General features: G+C 41.4%; 1 protein-coding gene across 1 annotated transcript in view; it reads left to right on the forward strand.

Annotated features, from left to right (window-relative positions):
* Positions 1 to 336: 336 nt before the first annotated feature.
* Positions 337 to 15,433, forward strand: part of pkn1b (protein kinase N1b) — a 94,652-nt gene continuing 79,555 nt past the window's right edge. The window contains exon 1 of the mRNA XM_028599836.1: positions 337 to 1,042. Within this exon, the coding sequence (XP_028455637.1) occupies positions 1,019 to 1,042 (24 nt within the window). The 5' untranslated portion in view covers positions 337 to 1,018. The remainder of the gene's footprint in view (positions 1,043 to 15,433) is intronic.

Consider the following 15,433-nt stretch of genomic DNA (forward strand, 5'->3'; position numbering starts at 1 on the left):
TAAAATATCTAAATATCTGATTTGAAATCTTAAATATTTTAACTAGCATGATAAACAAATTGAAGTGTGTCGTGATCTTCGGTTGATTTATATTCTGATGCTATTTATCTAACTTTTGTAGCTAAAATAAACTATGTATGCCTACTTATTTAAGTGAGTGTCTTAGTGCCACGTAGAGGTTTGATTAGGCTAATGAAAGGAGGAACAACAACAACTCAGATGTAGTTTATTACTTTCAGACACGTTGCTCACGTCACATCTACGTCTTCAAGCTCAGTTGGAGGCTGCGCAGTAACGCTCAGCCAGCACCGGGAAAGAGACTTCTGATATCCTTCACGGGTCTCGTACAGAGACACAGGACCTGCTGGTCCATTCTTATATACCGTCTATGGCAGGTGCAGGTTTTATTGTGAAGGGTGCAACCGGAAGCTGCATGATTCCTCCATATTAAAGTGACTTGATATCTGTTCCCTACTCCCAGCATCGCACTCACCGGCTCGGAGCTTTCCGCAGAGCCGAGCAGGAGTGCACCACGGCGGGGAACAGGGAACAGGGAACAACGGCCTTTTTAGTTCACGCTGATACTCCGGAGCAGGGGGGAGCGCGTGAATCCTGGTGGGTTTCGGGTTTCCTACCAGAGTTCCCCCCCTCCCCGAGCATGAGAAGCCTGCTCCCCGTCAGACCGCGCTGCGTGATGCGGACCGGAGTCGGAGAGGAGTTGACGTCCTGCTGCCAGGGGGTGACGGTCTCACCTGCTGCTCTCTCGGGCCGCCAGACGTCGCGATGTTAACAATTTCTTCATTTGCTTTTATTTGTGCCGTTACTCGGTCTCGGTGCACCAAACTCTGCTTTCCCCGGGACTGTTGAGCGCTCTTTTATTTGTACATTTCACAGGACTACCTGACTGCTGGACTGTTTGCGTTGAGCCACACGATGATTGTTCGGCTGTAAAGTGACACCAACATTTGCTGAAGTCACCTGGCGTCACCGTCTAATTGGCTGTCTGCGCGTGCACGTGATGGCCAACAACAACGAGCTACAAGTGAGTTTCCTAACTTTTGCTTTTCATCATTACTTGCTGTGTTAACGTGCATATTAGAGTTGGGTATACGTGCAGTTTAGTGTTCCAAATTCCCCATACGATGTCCTTAATTATGAACCTGCTAAACCACCTGTGCTGTTTTAACAGGTGTTTTATAGTGACCCTAACACTCAGTTTTTGGAAAATAATTTGGGATACTGAACTGCACATATACCTTTTTTAGAGCTCAAAGCTTATACATTAAAAACATTTAGATCCAATGTGGGGAATCGTAAGGTTTTAATTGAAGCCTGTTGATCTCTGTAGTGCTGGAAATACTCAGATGAAGGATCTTTTTTCTTTTTTGTAAAAAAAGAAAATTGAAGCTGCGGAGGCCAAGCCAGCCTGACCTTTAAGTCCTTGGGGCAAATTCATAGACCGTACATGTAAACTGGACCACCAGAGCCTGTTGCCTTTGCATGGGCGTCAGTTTGGTTTGAAATGTGCTGGGGACAGAGACGCATTTGGAAGTGCATTTCCAGAAGTGCTGGGTACAATGATATTCAATTTTTTTTTTCTCTTTTGCGCAGGTCATATTTTGAAAGACGCTGTCCTGTAGATTACTAATGTAAATTAATAAAAATGTACTCAAAAATGTGGTGATGTCCGACACGTTTTATGAAGAAGCCTTAAGTTTTCAAAAACCATTAGACAGGCATTCCACAACGCTTAACGTGGTTTAATGCAGGGTGCGAACTATAAAAGCATCAAGGCGTGGCGGCGCTCTGGTGCAAATTCAACTCATGTTTACAACATGTTAATTTAAAGATTCGCAGAAAAAATATAAACATTGGAGGCAAAGTCCTTGAAATCCATTCTGCAGTAAGCGTCATATAGCCATGGTAAAAAGAAAACAAGGCAGTTTATTTAATTTCGGTTTCACTAAGCCATAGTGTAGCGATGACGTTAATAGCACGACCGATTCACCTGCTCCGATGTTATTGGCACACCTCCCATCGGGGTGACAAGGCAAGAAGAAGCTGAAGAAATAATGTCCTCTGGCTGAAGATGCTCCTAATCCCTCTTGTTCCTCTCTCTCCCGTTTAATTGGAAAAGTCTTATTATTATTATAGACGTTATCTGATAAGCGTTTCTGCTTCATTAGAGCCTATAAGGAAAAAGCTTAACGTGGTTGAATGTAGCAGGACTACCTCAACAACAATCAATGATCACCAAATTTCTCTCTCATATTGCTCATCATAACCACTGAAAACTGTCAAAAAATCTAACCGAAAGTCCAGTTATTATGGATGTTATCTGACATTAAGCGTTTCTGCTTCACATTTTCAGCAGGGCAGCGGAGCGGCTGTGGGTTGACTCCCCACGGTTCTCATATGTCCTATAAAGTCCGCAGCAGAGCGGCTGTGTCTGGTCTGTCCTGTGGGGGGGATAGAGCTTTTTGTGGATTTGTTGGTTATCTGTGGTTCACGAATTATAGGCCTATGTGTTATGAACTTTATTTTTTTTTCGTTCGAGTTCGAGGTTTTAAAAAATAGTGGTGGGTACAAAATGACTCATGACGAAATCTCACATAATCTACGCCTATGTGCCTTTTGAACGGAGACCAGTGGAGGATATCAGAAGTCTCTTTCCCGGTGCTGGCTGAGTGTTACTGAGCAGCCTCCAACTGAGCTTGAAGACGTAGATGTGACGTGAGCAACGTGTCTAAAAGTGTGAAGTCTTCTGGTAGCTGTGAGAGAGAAATCTCAATCATTCCCAATCTTACAGAGACGGAGAGTGTAGGTGGAGAGTGGCCAGACTCTCTGGACTAATGAAATGGACCAGAGTCTGGTAGGACCAGGCTAATGTACCAGAGTCTGGTAGGACCAGGCTAGGGGACCAGAGTCTGGTAGGACCAGGCTAGGGGACCAGAGTCTGGTAGGACCAGGCTAGAGTACCAGAGTCTGGTAGGACCAGGCTAGGGGACCAGAGTCTGGTAGGACCAGGCTAGGGGACCAGAGTCTGGTAGGACCAGGCTAGAGTACCAGAGTCTGGTAGGACCAGGCTAGAGTACCAGAGTCTGGTAGGACCAGGCTAGAGTACCAGAGTCTGGTAGGACCAGGCTAGTGTACCAGAGTCTGGTAGGACCAGGCTAGTGTGCTGCTTCCTCGCCAAATGTTTTTGGGACAACCTAAGTGATGTTTTCAGAGCAGACTGAACCACATTACTACAGTAGTTTGACCTTTTGTTTTTATAGCTCTTTATTTCACACACCATAAACACTTTCACAGATCCAATCATGACTACAGCCACAGCTTCCCCTGCAGGCTTCATACTGATTAGATTTCCTGAATTAAATCGCAATGATTTCCCATTTGTGACACAGTAGTGGCCCTCAGGCGAGTCGTGCAAGTTTGTGTGGTGTCCGAGCCTCCGGTCCCATTCAGAGGGGTTGGGTTACGGTTACCCTGGAGTCAGCCTAGAGCAGTGGAGGGAAAAGTTAAAAATTAAAGGCTGAGCAGCAGTTCAGCTCAATCCAGCAGCCAGGGTTTCAGTCTCCTTAGTTAGTAACCACTGTTGCAAGGTTAAACTGCTGCAGAGAGACTGTTTGTAGTTTATTAAGTAAATTTGAAAAATATTCAAACTTGGTGCAGGTTTACACAGCTGAAATAAATCATTTCATTCTGGTAGAGCTGCAAAGATTAATAGATTAATCAATTACACACAGAAATTTCCCAGTTTGGGATCTATCTATCTAGTTGTCAACTATTGAATTAATCGCCCACTATTTTTGATGATCGATAATTCGCTTTAAAAAAAAAAAAACAGTCTTACTGTCTCCTCTGTGACAGTAAAGTGAATATCTTTTGAGTTATTGACAAAAAAGGATATTTGATGACGTCATCTTGGGCTTTGGGAAACGCTGATCCACATTTTTTCGTTAAGAGACCAAACAATTGATCCATTAATCGAGAAAATAATCCACAGATTAATCGACTATGAAAATAATCATAAGTTGCAGCCCTACATCCCAGCAAACAGGTGTGAAGATGTAAAGAAAAGTGAAGCACAGTTAAAGTAGTTCCCATTTTCTCAGAAATCGGCTTCCTCCCAATCGATGTGAGACTCTGACGCGGCTGAGTTATTTGTTGTGAGTGAAAACACTTCTGACACGCAGTGGTTTCCCTGAATGTGGACTGGTGCCTCCGTGTGTTTCTTGGAAAGCTGTGCTGCCCATGTGGGCACGGTGAGCATCAGGAACACCTAATATGGGTCATAGTGCACTGCCATAGACACTTTTTTACATTATATACTTTCCTACAGCAGATTGATCCTTTTTTAAAAGCTTCCTGTAAATAAGGGCAAGCGGTAGTCCAGAGATTTGGCGTTGCAACTGCCCTTTCCCTGACCTTTCAAGTCTTTTAAAGAAGCACGCCCAGTTTACAGGACCCCTAGTCTGGGTCAATGAGAGTGCATTTCCAGGATAAAGCCTGACATCCGGCACGTCCCTCACCTTCACCTCTCTGTGTGTTGCTGTTCTCCAAATCCCTTCGCTTCGGGAACAACAACATATTCCGAGTTAGCGAGCTACACGCTGAAAATGTCAGGTTTTGGAGAAAATTTGGATTGTGCTACAAGGCAGGTCTGCTTGGTTCTTTCAGGGAATGATTTTACAGATTTATAAAGAATATGTTTAGGTCATTTCCTCTCTAACTGGGAGGTTATGGGACTGATTGGTGGGATTGCTGTGGACGAAGTACACACGGAGATACACTGGTAAGAGCCAATGAGGTTTAACCATGTATCAGCTCATTTAAATAGCTCACGGTACTGTATTACGTCAACAGTTGACTTCATTTCATATTGGATGTGGCGTTTTCTTTTGCGGGGTGCAAATGTTCCACCAGAACCAGTTCCTTCTTGAGACTATTTAGCAGAGCCACAATCGCTGCGTCTGGAGCTTAGCGAGACCATTGACCAAGACCATTGTGATTGGTTTAAAGAAATGCAAACAATCCAGAGAGTTTTTTTCCTCCTTATCCTAGAATGCATCTGTGGTGTAGCCAGACCTTACTCTACAGCGCTGTGGACATAGAGCTGACAATGTTAGACTACAGAAGACCTTATGTTCACACGCAGATCATGAGTCATGCACAGCACAATTAGCTGTAGTTTTCTCCTGCCCGGCTGTGTTGATGACTCATCTAATCGTCTTTATGGCCTCATGACTGAATCTATATCAGCTCGATGATTGCCTGGGCTGCAATCGAGCAGTTCCCTGCCTCCTCCAATGATGAATTAAACCTCCTCCTTCTTTGACGATGACGAGACTTTAATTATCGTTACTCTAGTCCAGCAGACAGGCAGCGAGCGATTGCTGATTGAGATCAAGGAGGCCACGTCGGTTGTGTTATGATGATAATGGGCTGAAAGCTGTCAGAGTGGACCGAGGCACAGCGGTGTGGTGATTGATCGCTTTTGATCGCTCTCTTCGCCCTTTTTTATTTCTCCTGAATACCTCATCAAGGCTGTACTGCTGCCGACAGGACTGCTGGCCTCACAGAGGAAAACAACTGAAAGGAACCTCTGTTAAAAACACATCCATACTGTATAGGCGCATTCTTTGGACATGTATACAGGTTAGGGCTGGGCAATAGCTAGATATTCTATCGACATTGATAAATGAGCTATCCTCTTAAATTTGGTATATCTTAAAATCTAATGGGTCATGACCGAAAGAACGAGATCCAGGGTACAAGCGGCCGAAATGGGTTTCCTCAGGAGGGTGGCTGGCGTCTCCCTTAGAGATAGGGTGAGAAGCTCAGTCATCCGTGAGGAGCTCGGAGTAGAGCCGCTGCTCCTTTGCGTCGAAAGGAGCCAGTTGAGGTGGTTCGGGCATCTGGTAAGGATGCCCCCTGGGCGCCTCCCTAGGGAGGTGTTCCAGGCCCGTCCAGCTGGGAGGAGGCCTCGGGGAAGACCCAGGACTAGGTGGAGGGAGGTCCAGCTGGGAGGAGGCCTCGGGGAAGACCCAGGACTAGGTGGAGGGAGGTCCAGCTGGGAGGAGGCCTCGGGGAAGACCCAGGACTAGGTGGAGGGAGGTCCAGCTGGGAGGAGGCCTCGGGGAAGACCCAGGACTAGGTGGAGGGATTATATCTCCAACCTGGCCTGGGAACGCCTCGATCCCCAGTCGGAGCTGGTTAATGTTGCTCGGGAAAGGGAAGTTTGGGGTCCCCTGCTGGAGCTGCTCCCCCCGCGACCCGACACCGGATAAGCGGACGAAGATGGATGGATGGATGGATTAAAATCTAATTGACTGTCTGACTGATGGGAAGAACAGTCTTTGAAATTGGTGCAAGACCTTTTTCACAGCAGACATGTTGACATGTCATAGTAGGTGTATTCAAACCCATTAATGATGGCTGCATTCCACTTAGGAGAGACCCTGGTATTAAACCATTACTGATGGCTGCATTCCACTTAGGAGAGGTCCTGGTATTAAACCATTAATGATGGCTGCATTCCACTTAGGAGAGGTCATGGTATTGTTCATGCTGACTCACTGAAATATCTTACTGGGACACTTGATGGAACTGAGCCATTGTTAAGGTTATCAACTTCAGCTGTGCTTTTCCTACTATGACAAGTCAACATGTGTGCTGTGAAAAAGGACCATTAAGCAAGAAAAAAACTGCAATGTAACATTAATGGGTAATTGCACACCGTCAATTTCCGTGCACTAAATATGCTTGCCACTGACAGGCTCTGATTATTCTAAATTTCTGACATTATGGGAAGGATCCCTACAGAGATAGAACTTTTTCTTTTTTTTTAACATGAAACCGACCCAACTTGCACATTTCAAAGTAGAGATGGTCCGATACCATTTTTTTGCTTCCCGATACCGATTCCGATACCTGAACTTGCGTATCGGCCGATACCGAATACCGATCCGATACCAGTGTGTCATATATTTTATTATGTTTTAACAGCTGTATACTACTATCTCTGTATAGATGTGATATGATGTATAACAGCTGTATACTACTATCTCTGTATAGATGTGATATGATGTATAACAGCTGTATACTACTATCTCTGAATAGATGTGATATGATGTATAACAGCTGTATACTACTATCTCTGTATGGATGTGATATGATGTATAACAGCTGTATACTACTATCTCTGTATGATGATATGATGTATAACAGCTGTATACTACTATCTCTGTATGGATGTGATATGATGTATAACAGCTGTATACTACTATCTCTGTATGATGATATGATGTATAACAGCTGTATACTACTATCTCTGTATGGATGTGATATGATTTCTATCTTTGTCAGTCTGGCTCAAGTTAAACTCTTTGTGAAACATGAACAAACACAAATGCCCCAGAACTTTCTTTAATTTTCCAGTTTGACAGTCAGTTATAACGTAAAAAGAACATAAATAAACTACTTTAACGTACATTAGGGCTTGATTACGTGGTATCGGATCGGTGCATAAACTCCAGTACTTACCGATACCAGCGTTTTAGGCAGTATCGGAACCGATACTGGTATCTGTATCGGACCATCTCCATTTCAAAAGCCGTCTTGGTTCATCTTTCCACTGTTCCAACAATCACCACTCAGGGTTAGTTAAAACGAACCTTAAATGCACCCATTTACATGTGGAAATATGCTGGCTCTATACATGCTAAAAGTCCTGATTATTTACATGGAGTCTGGTGGAGATATGCTGGTTCTATACACGCTAAAAGTCCTGATTATTTACATGGAGTCTGGTGGAGATATGCTGGCTCTATACACGCTAAAAGCCCTGATTATTTACATGGAGTCTGGTGGAGATATGCTGGCTCTATACACGCTAAAAGCCCTGATTATTTACATGGAGTCTGGTGGAGATATGCTGGTTCTATACACGCTAAAAGTCCTGATTATTTACATGGAGTCTGGTGGAGATATGCTGGTTCTATACACGCTAAAAGTCCTGATTATTTACATGGAGTCTGGTGGAGATATGCTGGTTCTATACACGCTAAAAGTCCTGATTATTTACATGGAGTCTGGTGGAGATATGCTGGCTCTATACACGCTAAAAGTCCTGATTATTTACATGGATATAAAAGGTCTATCTCTGTAGGTATCCATCCCATAATGTTGTCAGACACTTAGAATAATAATCTGAGCCTGTCAGCAGCAAAAACTTTTAGTGGATGGAGAGTGCACTAAATTGCATTATAGGGTTACATTGCAGCCCAGTTTGTGGCTGCCGGTTACAGCGTTCTCGCTCAATACCCTTTAAGGAATGTAAACCAAGCCTCCTGCTGAGGATGGGAGCTCTGCGCTGAGCAGATAACCTAACACACACTTTGAGGTTAGCTGTAGACTCTGCGGCCACCCTCTCATTAATTCTTTATTTCTATTGGTTTCCTGTAGTTATTATCTATGAGTCAAAGGAGCTGCTGAAGAGCAGAAGGCAACTCTTATTATTATTATTCCTGACCAAATTACTTTTTTATTGATCATCCAAGAGAGTGGAGGCACCTTGGTCCATTTATCTAATGGCTTTTGAAGACTTTGGAGCACAGTCACCTTACGAAGTGCTACTCACTCAGGCTTCCCACGGTCATGGAAAAATCAGGAAAAGTCATGGACTTTCAAAATCTCATGTTCCAGGCTTAAAAAAAAAAAGAAACCTAGATTTACAGATCTGTCCATTAAATCAATGGATCGATTAGTCGACAAAATAATTTCAGTGTTATGCCGACTTTACACCAAACGACTTTTCGAAGCGCTTCCGCTGTCCTGAGAGTCTTGCTGGAGTCGGGGAGCTCTCCCGTTGTCTCAATCGTTTGGTGTAAGGTCATAAAACTCAGTCCCAGCTGATTATTTTTTGGGCTTTTCCTCCTTTTATTTGACAGGACAGCTAGTTGAGAAAGGGGAGAGAAGCGGGGGAGACATGCAGGAAATCATCACAGGTTGGATTCAAACCCTAGACCTCTGTGTCGAGGCATAAACCTCTCCGTATATGTGCACCTGCTCTACCCACTGGGCCAACCCGGCCACCAGTCCCAAGTCAGTCTTTTTCCAGTCTCGATTTTCCGACAAAATCAAACATGTTTGATATTATCGTAAGTCTGAAGTCTCTATAGTGAAATATTCTAGTCTGTGACTAATAACTCCGAGGCATTATGACAGATTATCTTTAGACGTGAGATGGTGTCACACTTTAGTCTTTTCAGAGTCTTCTAGTGTATGGTAGGCATTAGTCGACTAATGCCTACCATACACTAGAAGACTGGATGTCCCGTCCCCTTCCTCTGTCTCTGTGTTGGCGTTCTAACCTCCGGTGGATTTGTGAGGACTATGGTTAACTGCTCCTCAGATCTCTGCAGGGTAAATCCAGACAGCTAGCTAGACTATCTGTCCAATCAGAGTTTTCTGTTGCACGACTAAAACTACTTCTGAAGGTCCACATGTTCCACCAAAACCAGTTCCTTCCTGAGACTATTTAGCAGAGGCACCGTGGCTCCGTCCGGAGCTTGGCGCCGCCCAAGACGATTGTGATTGGTTTAAAGAAATGGCAATAAACCAGAGCACATTTTTTTTTTTCTCCCATCCCGTAATGCTGTGTGGTCTGGCAATGCAAGACTATACACTAGAACGTATTTAATCGAGGATAGCCCAGGAAATTTCATGATGGGTCCTTGAAAAATTATGGAAATGTTTTGCAATGTAGTCCATGTAAACGTGTGTGAACGCTGGCTACTCTCCGAGGTCTGCTGGCTGTCATAACAAGTGCCATAATTCACTGAGATATCGTGCATCAGGCTTACCGTAATGTGTGGCTCCAGCTAGCTGCCGCTGCCACGGATAATAGGATTAGGAGAGTGGACTTCAGTGTGTGTCTGACCTCGTAGGAGGGTCGCATTAATGCTCACACACAGACTAACACACACATATACAACCCCCACAACCCCACCACAACATCCAGTCCCTCCTGCCTGAGTCCAGGATTACACTGTGTCTGCAGAAATCTGTCTCCCTCCCACACACACCAGTAAACAAACTAATGCAGCACAGAGTCGATGCATTGATGGGACATCTTCTTAACAACATTCATCAATAAACCTAGTGCGGCTCGCTCCAAGCTCGCTCATTAGTGTGCAGTCGAGCAGTGCCAGCTAGTGCCAGAGAGGAATACTAATGTCTCAAATGCCAATGTGGAAAACACATCCCAACAAATTCAAAGAAGTATCCCTTTAAGCTAGCAGCTAGAGCTGCAACGATTATTCAGCCTAATTGATTAGTCGATCGATACTAAAATAATTGGCCAACTATTGTTTGTAATCAATTAATCATTGAAGTAGTTTTTCATGCAAAAATGGCAGAAAATGATGTCAGCCTCTTTTAAAGCTACAGTGCGTAGTTTCTGTTGCACCATTTTCACCGTTTCCTTTTTTTTGACATTTTATGGACCAAACGATTAATCGAGATAAAATGATCTGCAGATCAGTAGATAATGAACGGGTCAAGACTTAGACATTTATTTCAATTTAAATGGAAATCTTCCACATTATAACTTCAAGTGAAATGTTTGAAAGCATCAACATCCAATAAAACATCCTCACATTTTCAGTTGAAGGCCCTAAATCAATACATCATGTTTGATTTTGTCAGCATTGATCAGCTCTACTTGTAACCTATTCAGTTGATTAGATATACAACCTGTTCTTGTTTGTCCCTTTTTACCTCTGAGTGTACTTTCAGTGACAAACCCCTGGCCAAACACCACAAGCCCCAGTGCACCCACTGGCATTACAAAACTACTTTAGCAGACAATCAATGCTCCGTTCTCAGGCCAACACACACGCTGCTCCTAAATGGCTCCTATTTCCGCTGTGACCTTCCTATCCCCGAGTCATACTGAGAGAAATATCAGTTCTAGATTGAATTTACGACATGTTGCGCCCCACAATGTAACACCATTTCTCCAGCTTGTCCTTCTTAGCTACACATTCTGCAATCCTGTAATACCACAATCCCTTAAAGCCCTAAAACCTTCACACAACCAGCTTAGGAAAAGACTATATGTAGGAGCCATTTATATTTACCACGTCTTTGTTTTATTAGTCTGCAACGTGACATCATAACCTTGTGTAAACATACATGGCGACTTTCTAAAGCCAAGTGGCGTGTTATCTAGAGGTGTGAATCTTCGATTACGATTATCATGTCAGCGATTCGATATCTTGATGCGTCAAATAAATTTTTCTGTTAAAGCCATGTAGGATATTTAATTCATAGCTTTTCAAGCTTCAAAATCCAAACATTCTGCAGTGCTCTAATACTAAATCACTTGGATACATAAAACTATACAGCACTGAGCACATGGCACATCCTGAATGTGTTAACATACCAGAATATGTAAACAGAAATGTTGTTAGGCCGACATTACATTATAAACAGAAATAATGGATTATGAGCCGGCCGATTATCGATGCAGAATCATCCATGTCCACGATTCCATGCATCAATTATTTGATTCATTTCCACACCTCTAGTGCTATCTGTACACATTTTGAGCTATCTGCGTGAAAGGAATCCATAGTTGCAGCCCTACTTGTTTACCATGTACATAATGTAGTGAGGCCATCTCAGACTACAGACTGATGTCATGAAGTGGTGTATGTATAACACGCCAATTCGTATGACATATTGAATTGTTATCAAAACGCATAATCGCTTTTTGGCGTGTTTATCCTGTCCATTGATCTGTCGGTTATTTTCTCGATTAATTTATTAGTTGTTTGGTCTCTAAAATGTCAGAAAATTGTGAAAAATGTGGATCAGTGTTTCCCAAAAAGCCCAAAATGACGTCCTCAAACATCTTATTTTGTCCGAAACTCAAATATATTCTGTTTACTGTCCCAGAGGAGAGAAGACACTAGAACAATATTCATATTTAACAAGCTGACATCAGAGAATTCATTTTTTGTCCTAAAAAATGACTGATTGCTCGATTATGTAATATAATTTTCCATTTTTGGGATCAATAAATATCTATCTATAAAAATAGATAGATGAATCTATTAATCTTTGCAGCTCTAGACACTTTATGGTGTGACCAGGCCTTTAAATCTGTTAAAGCTGTTGTTTTGTCTGTGCAATGTTATCCCTCCTTATGGCATGTCTTGTAAACAAACCATGAGTCCTAATATTATTTTATCTTTCATGTTTATTCTGTTGATTTGATATTATATGTCATTTTTGGCTACGTTTTTTTTTCTTTCTTTTCTTATCAGTATTTTAGCTTATTTTAATTTGAGTATGCGATGGAGTAGGAATGTCACGAGAAGAGATACTCGCGATACCTTCCGGTTTTCCCACCTAGTTTTCGTTATTTCGTTTTTTTCGTTAACGATTATAACTTTGCAATGGAGAGTGCCCAGATTAATACCCCGTTTACACGTACATGGCTATTTTGAGTGGAGATTTTGGAAGACTTTGTTTGCACGTAAACTGAGACAAACGGAGGTTTAGACAGCCGAGGAAGAGAAGAGAGATGAAGTGATTGGTTGCTGTTGTTGCTATTTTCTGGATTCTGATTGGCTAACGTGGGCTTGAGCTTCTCGTTACACCGCCACCTGCAGGTTTGGCGTGCTCTTGACGGCATATATACACGTGGTACGTGTAAACGAACACTTTTCTGAAAACTGACAGCTGTGCACGATGTTATTTTTGAAAACTGAGAGGTTGAAATGTCAGTTTATGAAAATAGCCGGCCACGTGGAAACGTACCCTAAGCCCCTCTGCATCTCTCCATTACATCTTCTTTTGATTATTGATTATGTGTATATTAATCTGTAGTATTTGTGTATGTGTAAACAAATGAACTAAACTGAAGAAGGAAGTAGAGTGACCGAGAGGAACCTGGACTGTGTGACCTGGTTGTGGGTATGTGAGCAGCGTGCTGGGGTCATGTGATAGCCTGCATGTGTGTGGTGTTGGGTTTTAAGGCAGCACAGACCTGAGGCCAAGGGGGGGTAAGCTTCGCTTCAGAACTCGAACCTCGCATAGCGCCATTTTGTTGCTACAAAGCGATCACCTCTTGTTAGCATTACACTGACCACGCGTTTAAAGACTCTATTTCTCCGTTGTTTATTTCTAAAGAAACCACGACAATGTATAAAAGGCTCCATTACCTTGTAGCTCACGTTATGGCTCCGTAGCAGACGCTTTTATAAAAATAGGCTAACGATTGGGTCATAACCACGAGACTTACTGTCACACAGTAGAGGAATTACCGTATAGTACAGGAGAAGCTCACAGGCAGTTTGGACTTCCATTATCTGTTTAGGTTTAATTACTAATGTTAACTAGCATGTTAGTGATCAGTAATTACTAATGTTAACTAGCATGTTAGTGATCAGTAATTAGCCTGTGTCTATGTTATCTCCTTACATATACCTACGCTCTCCGTCTCTGTAAGATTGGGAATGATTGAGATTTCTCTCTCACAGCTACCAGAAGACTTCACACTTTCAGACAGGTTGCTCACGTCACATCTACGTCTTCAAGCTCAGTTGGAGGCTGCTCAGTAACACTCAGCCAGCACCGGGAAAGAGACTTCTGATATCCTTCACTGATCTCCGTCCTGAGGGATCTGGTGGTTTTTATACATTTTATTCATGTCAATGGTTAAATAGTAGTCCACTTCCTGGTTTTGGCACAGTTTTTACAAGCTACGTCTTCAAGCTCAGTTGGAGGCTGCTCAGTAAAGCAAGAGATCACCGGAAAAGTGCTTCTAATATCCTTCACTGGTCTCCGTCCAGAGCACCTGAGTCTATTGGTCCATTTTATATATATATATATATATATATATATATATATATATATATATATATGTGTGTGTATGTATATATGTGTATATATATATATATATATATATATATATATATGTGTGTGTATATATATATGTTATATATATATATATATATATATATATATATATATATATATATATATATATATATATATATATATATATATATATATATATATATATATGTGTGTGTGTGTGTATATATATATATATATATATATATATATATTATATATGTGTATGTATATATGTGTATGTATATGTATATATGTGTATGTATATATATATATGTGTATGTATATATATATATATGTGTATGTATATATATGTATATATATATGTGTGTGTATATATATATATATATGTGTGTGTGTGTGTATATATATATATATATATATATATATATATATATATATATATATATATATATATATATATATATATATATATATATATATATATATATATATATATATATATATATATATATATGTATATATATATGTATATATATATATATATATATATATATATATATATATATATATATATATATATATATATATATATGTATATATATATATATATATATATATATGTGTATATGTATATATGTATATGTATATATATATATATATATATATATATATATATATATGTATATATATATATATATATGTATGTGTATATATGTATATATGTATGTCAATGCCTGAGGCTCCTTCGACCCTGATGCTGCCCCTCAACAGTGGACGGTCTGTTCTGTCAGCCCAGAGGCTGAAAAAGTGACCCAGACAGGGGAAGAAAAATGGGCTATTGTTACCTGTTTGAGAGGCAGAGGCAAGGGGGAAGCCCAACAACCAGCCCACCCTTCAAAATGTAACCCAAACTGGAGCCATTGTTGTTATTTCAGTCTCTGAGGCTGGGTTTGCTGCAACAGTAGGCAGCAGCCAGGTGCCATTGTGAGTTTGGCTTTTTTTAGTCCCAGTCAACAATGCACGGGAGATTATGAGAGCTGTAACTGGAGGAGCGTATAAATAGTCTGTAGAGAAAGGGACGCAGCGTCGACAGAGGGGGGCATCCAGAGATGAGATAGAAAATAGAAAGTTGTGAAAAGATTTGTGGTTCGTAGTTTTGATATTTGTCAGCTGTGGCCATGCGTTTTTGTTCTATGAACACTGTCTCGATCCTCGTCTTTCACATAACTTTAATTTTCAGCTAATTGCAGAATGTAGCTTATTTTTGCTTTCTAAATCTCCTCCTTTCTTATTCATGGACAAGGCATCTATATTTTGGTTAATTAAAACTAATCCTAAGAAAAGACCAAGTGGTTTTTAAAGGTCCCATGACATGAAAATGTCTCTTTATGAGGTTTTTTAACATTAATATGAGTTCCCCCAGCCTGCCTATGGTCCCCCAGTGACTAGAAATGGTGATAGGTGTAAACCGAGTCCTGGGTATCCTGCTCTGCCTTTGAGAAAATGAAAGCTCAAATGGACCAATCAGGAATCTCCT

This window comes from Perca flavescens, chromosome 15 (assembly GCF_004354835.1).
Source record: "Perca flavescens isolate YP-PL-M2 chromosome 15, PFLA_1.0, whole genome shotgun sequence".
NCBI classification, from domain to species: domain Eukaryota; kingdom Metazoa; phylum Chordata; class Actinopteri; order Perciformes; family Percidae; genus Perca; species Perca flavescens.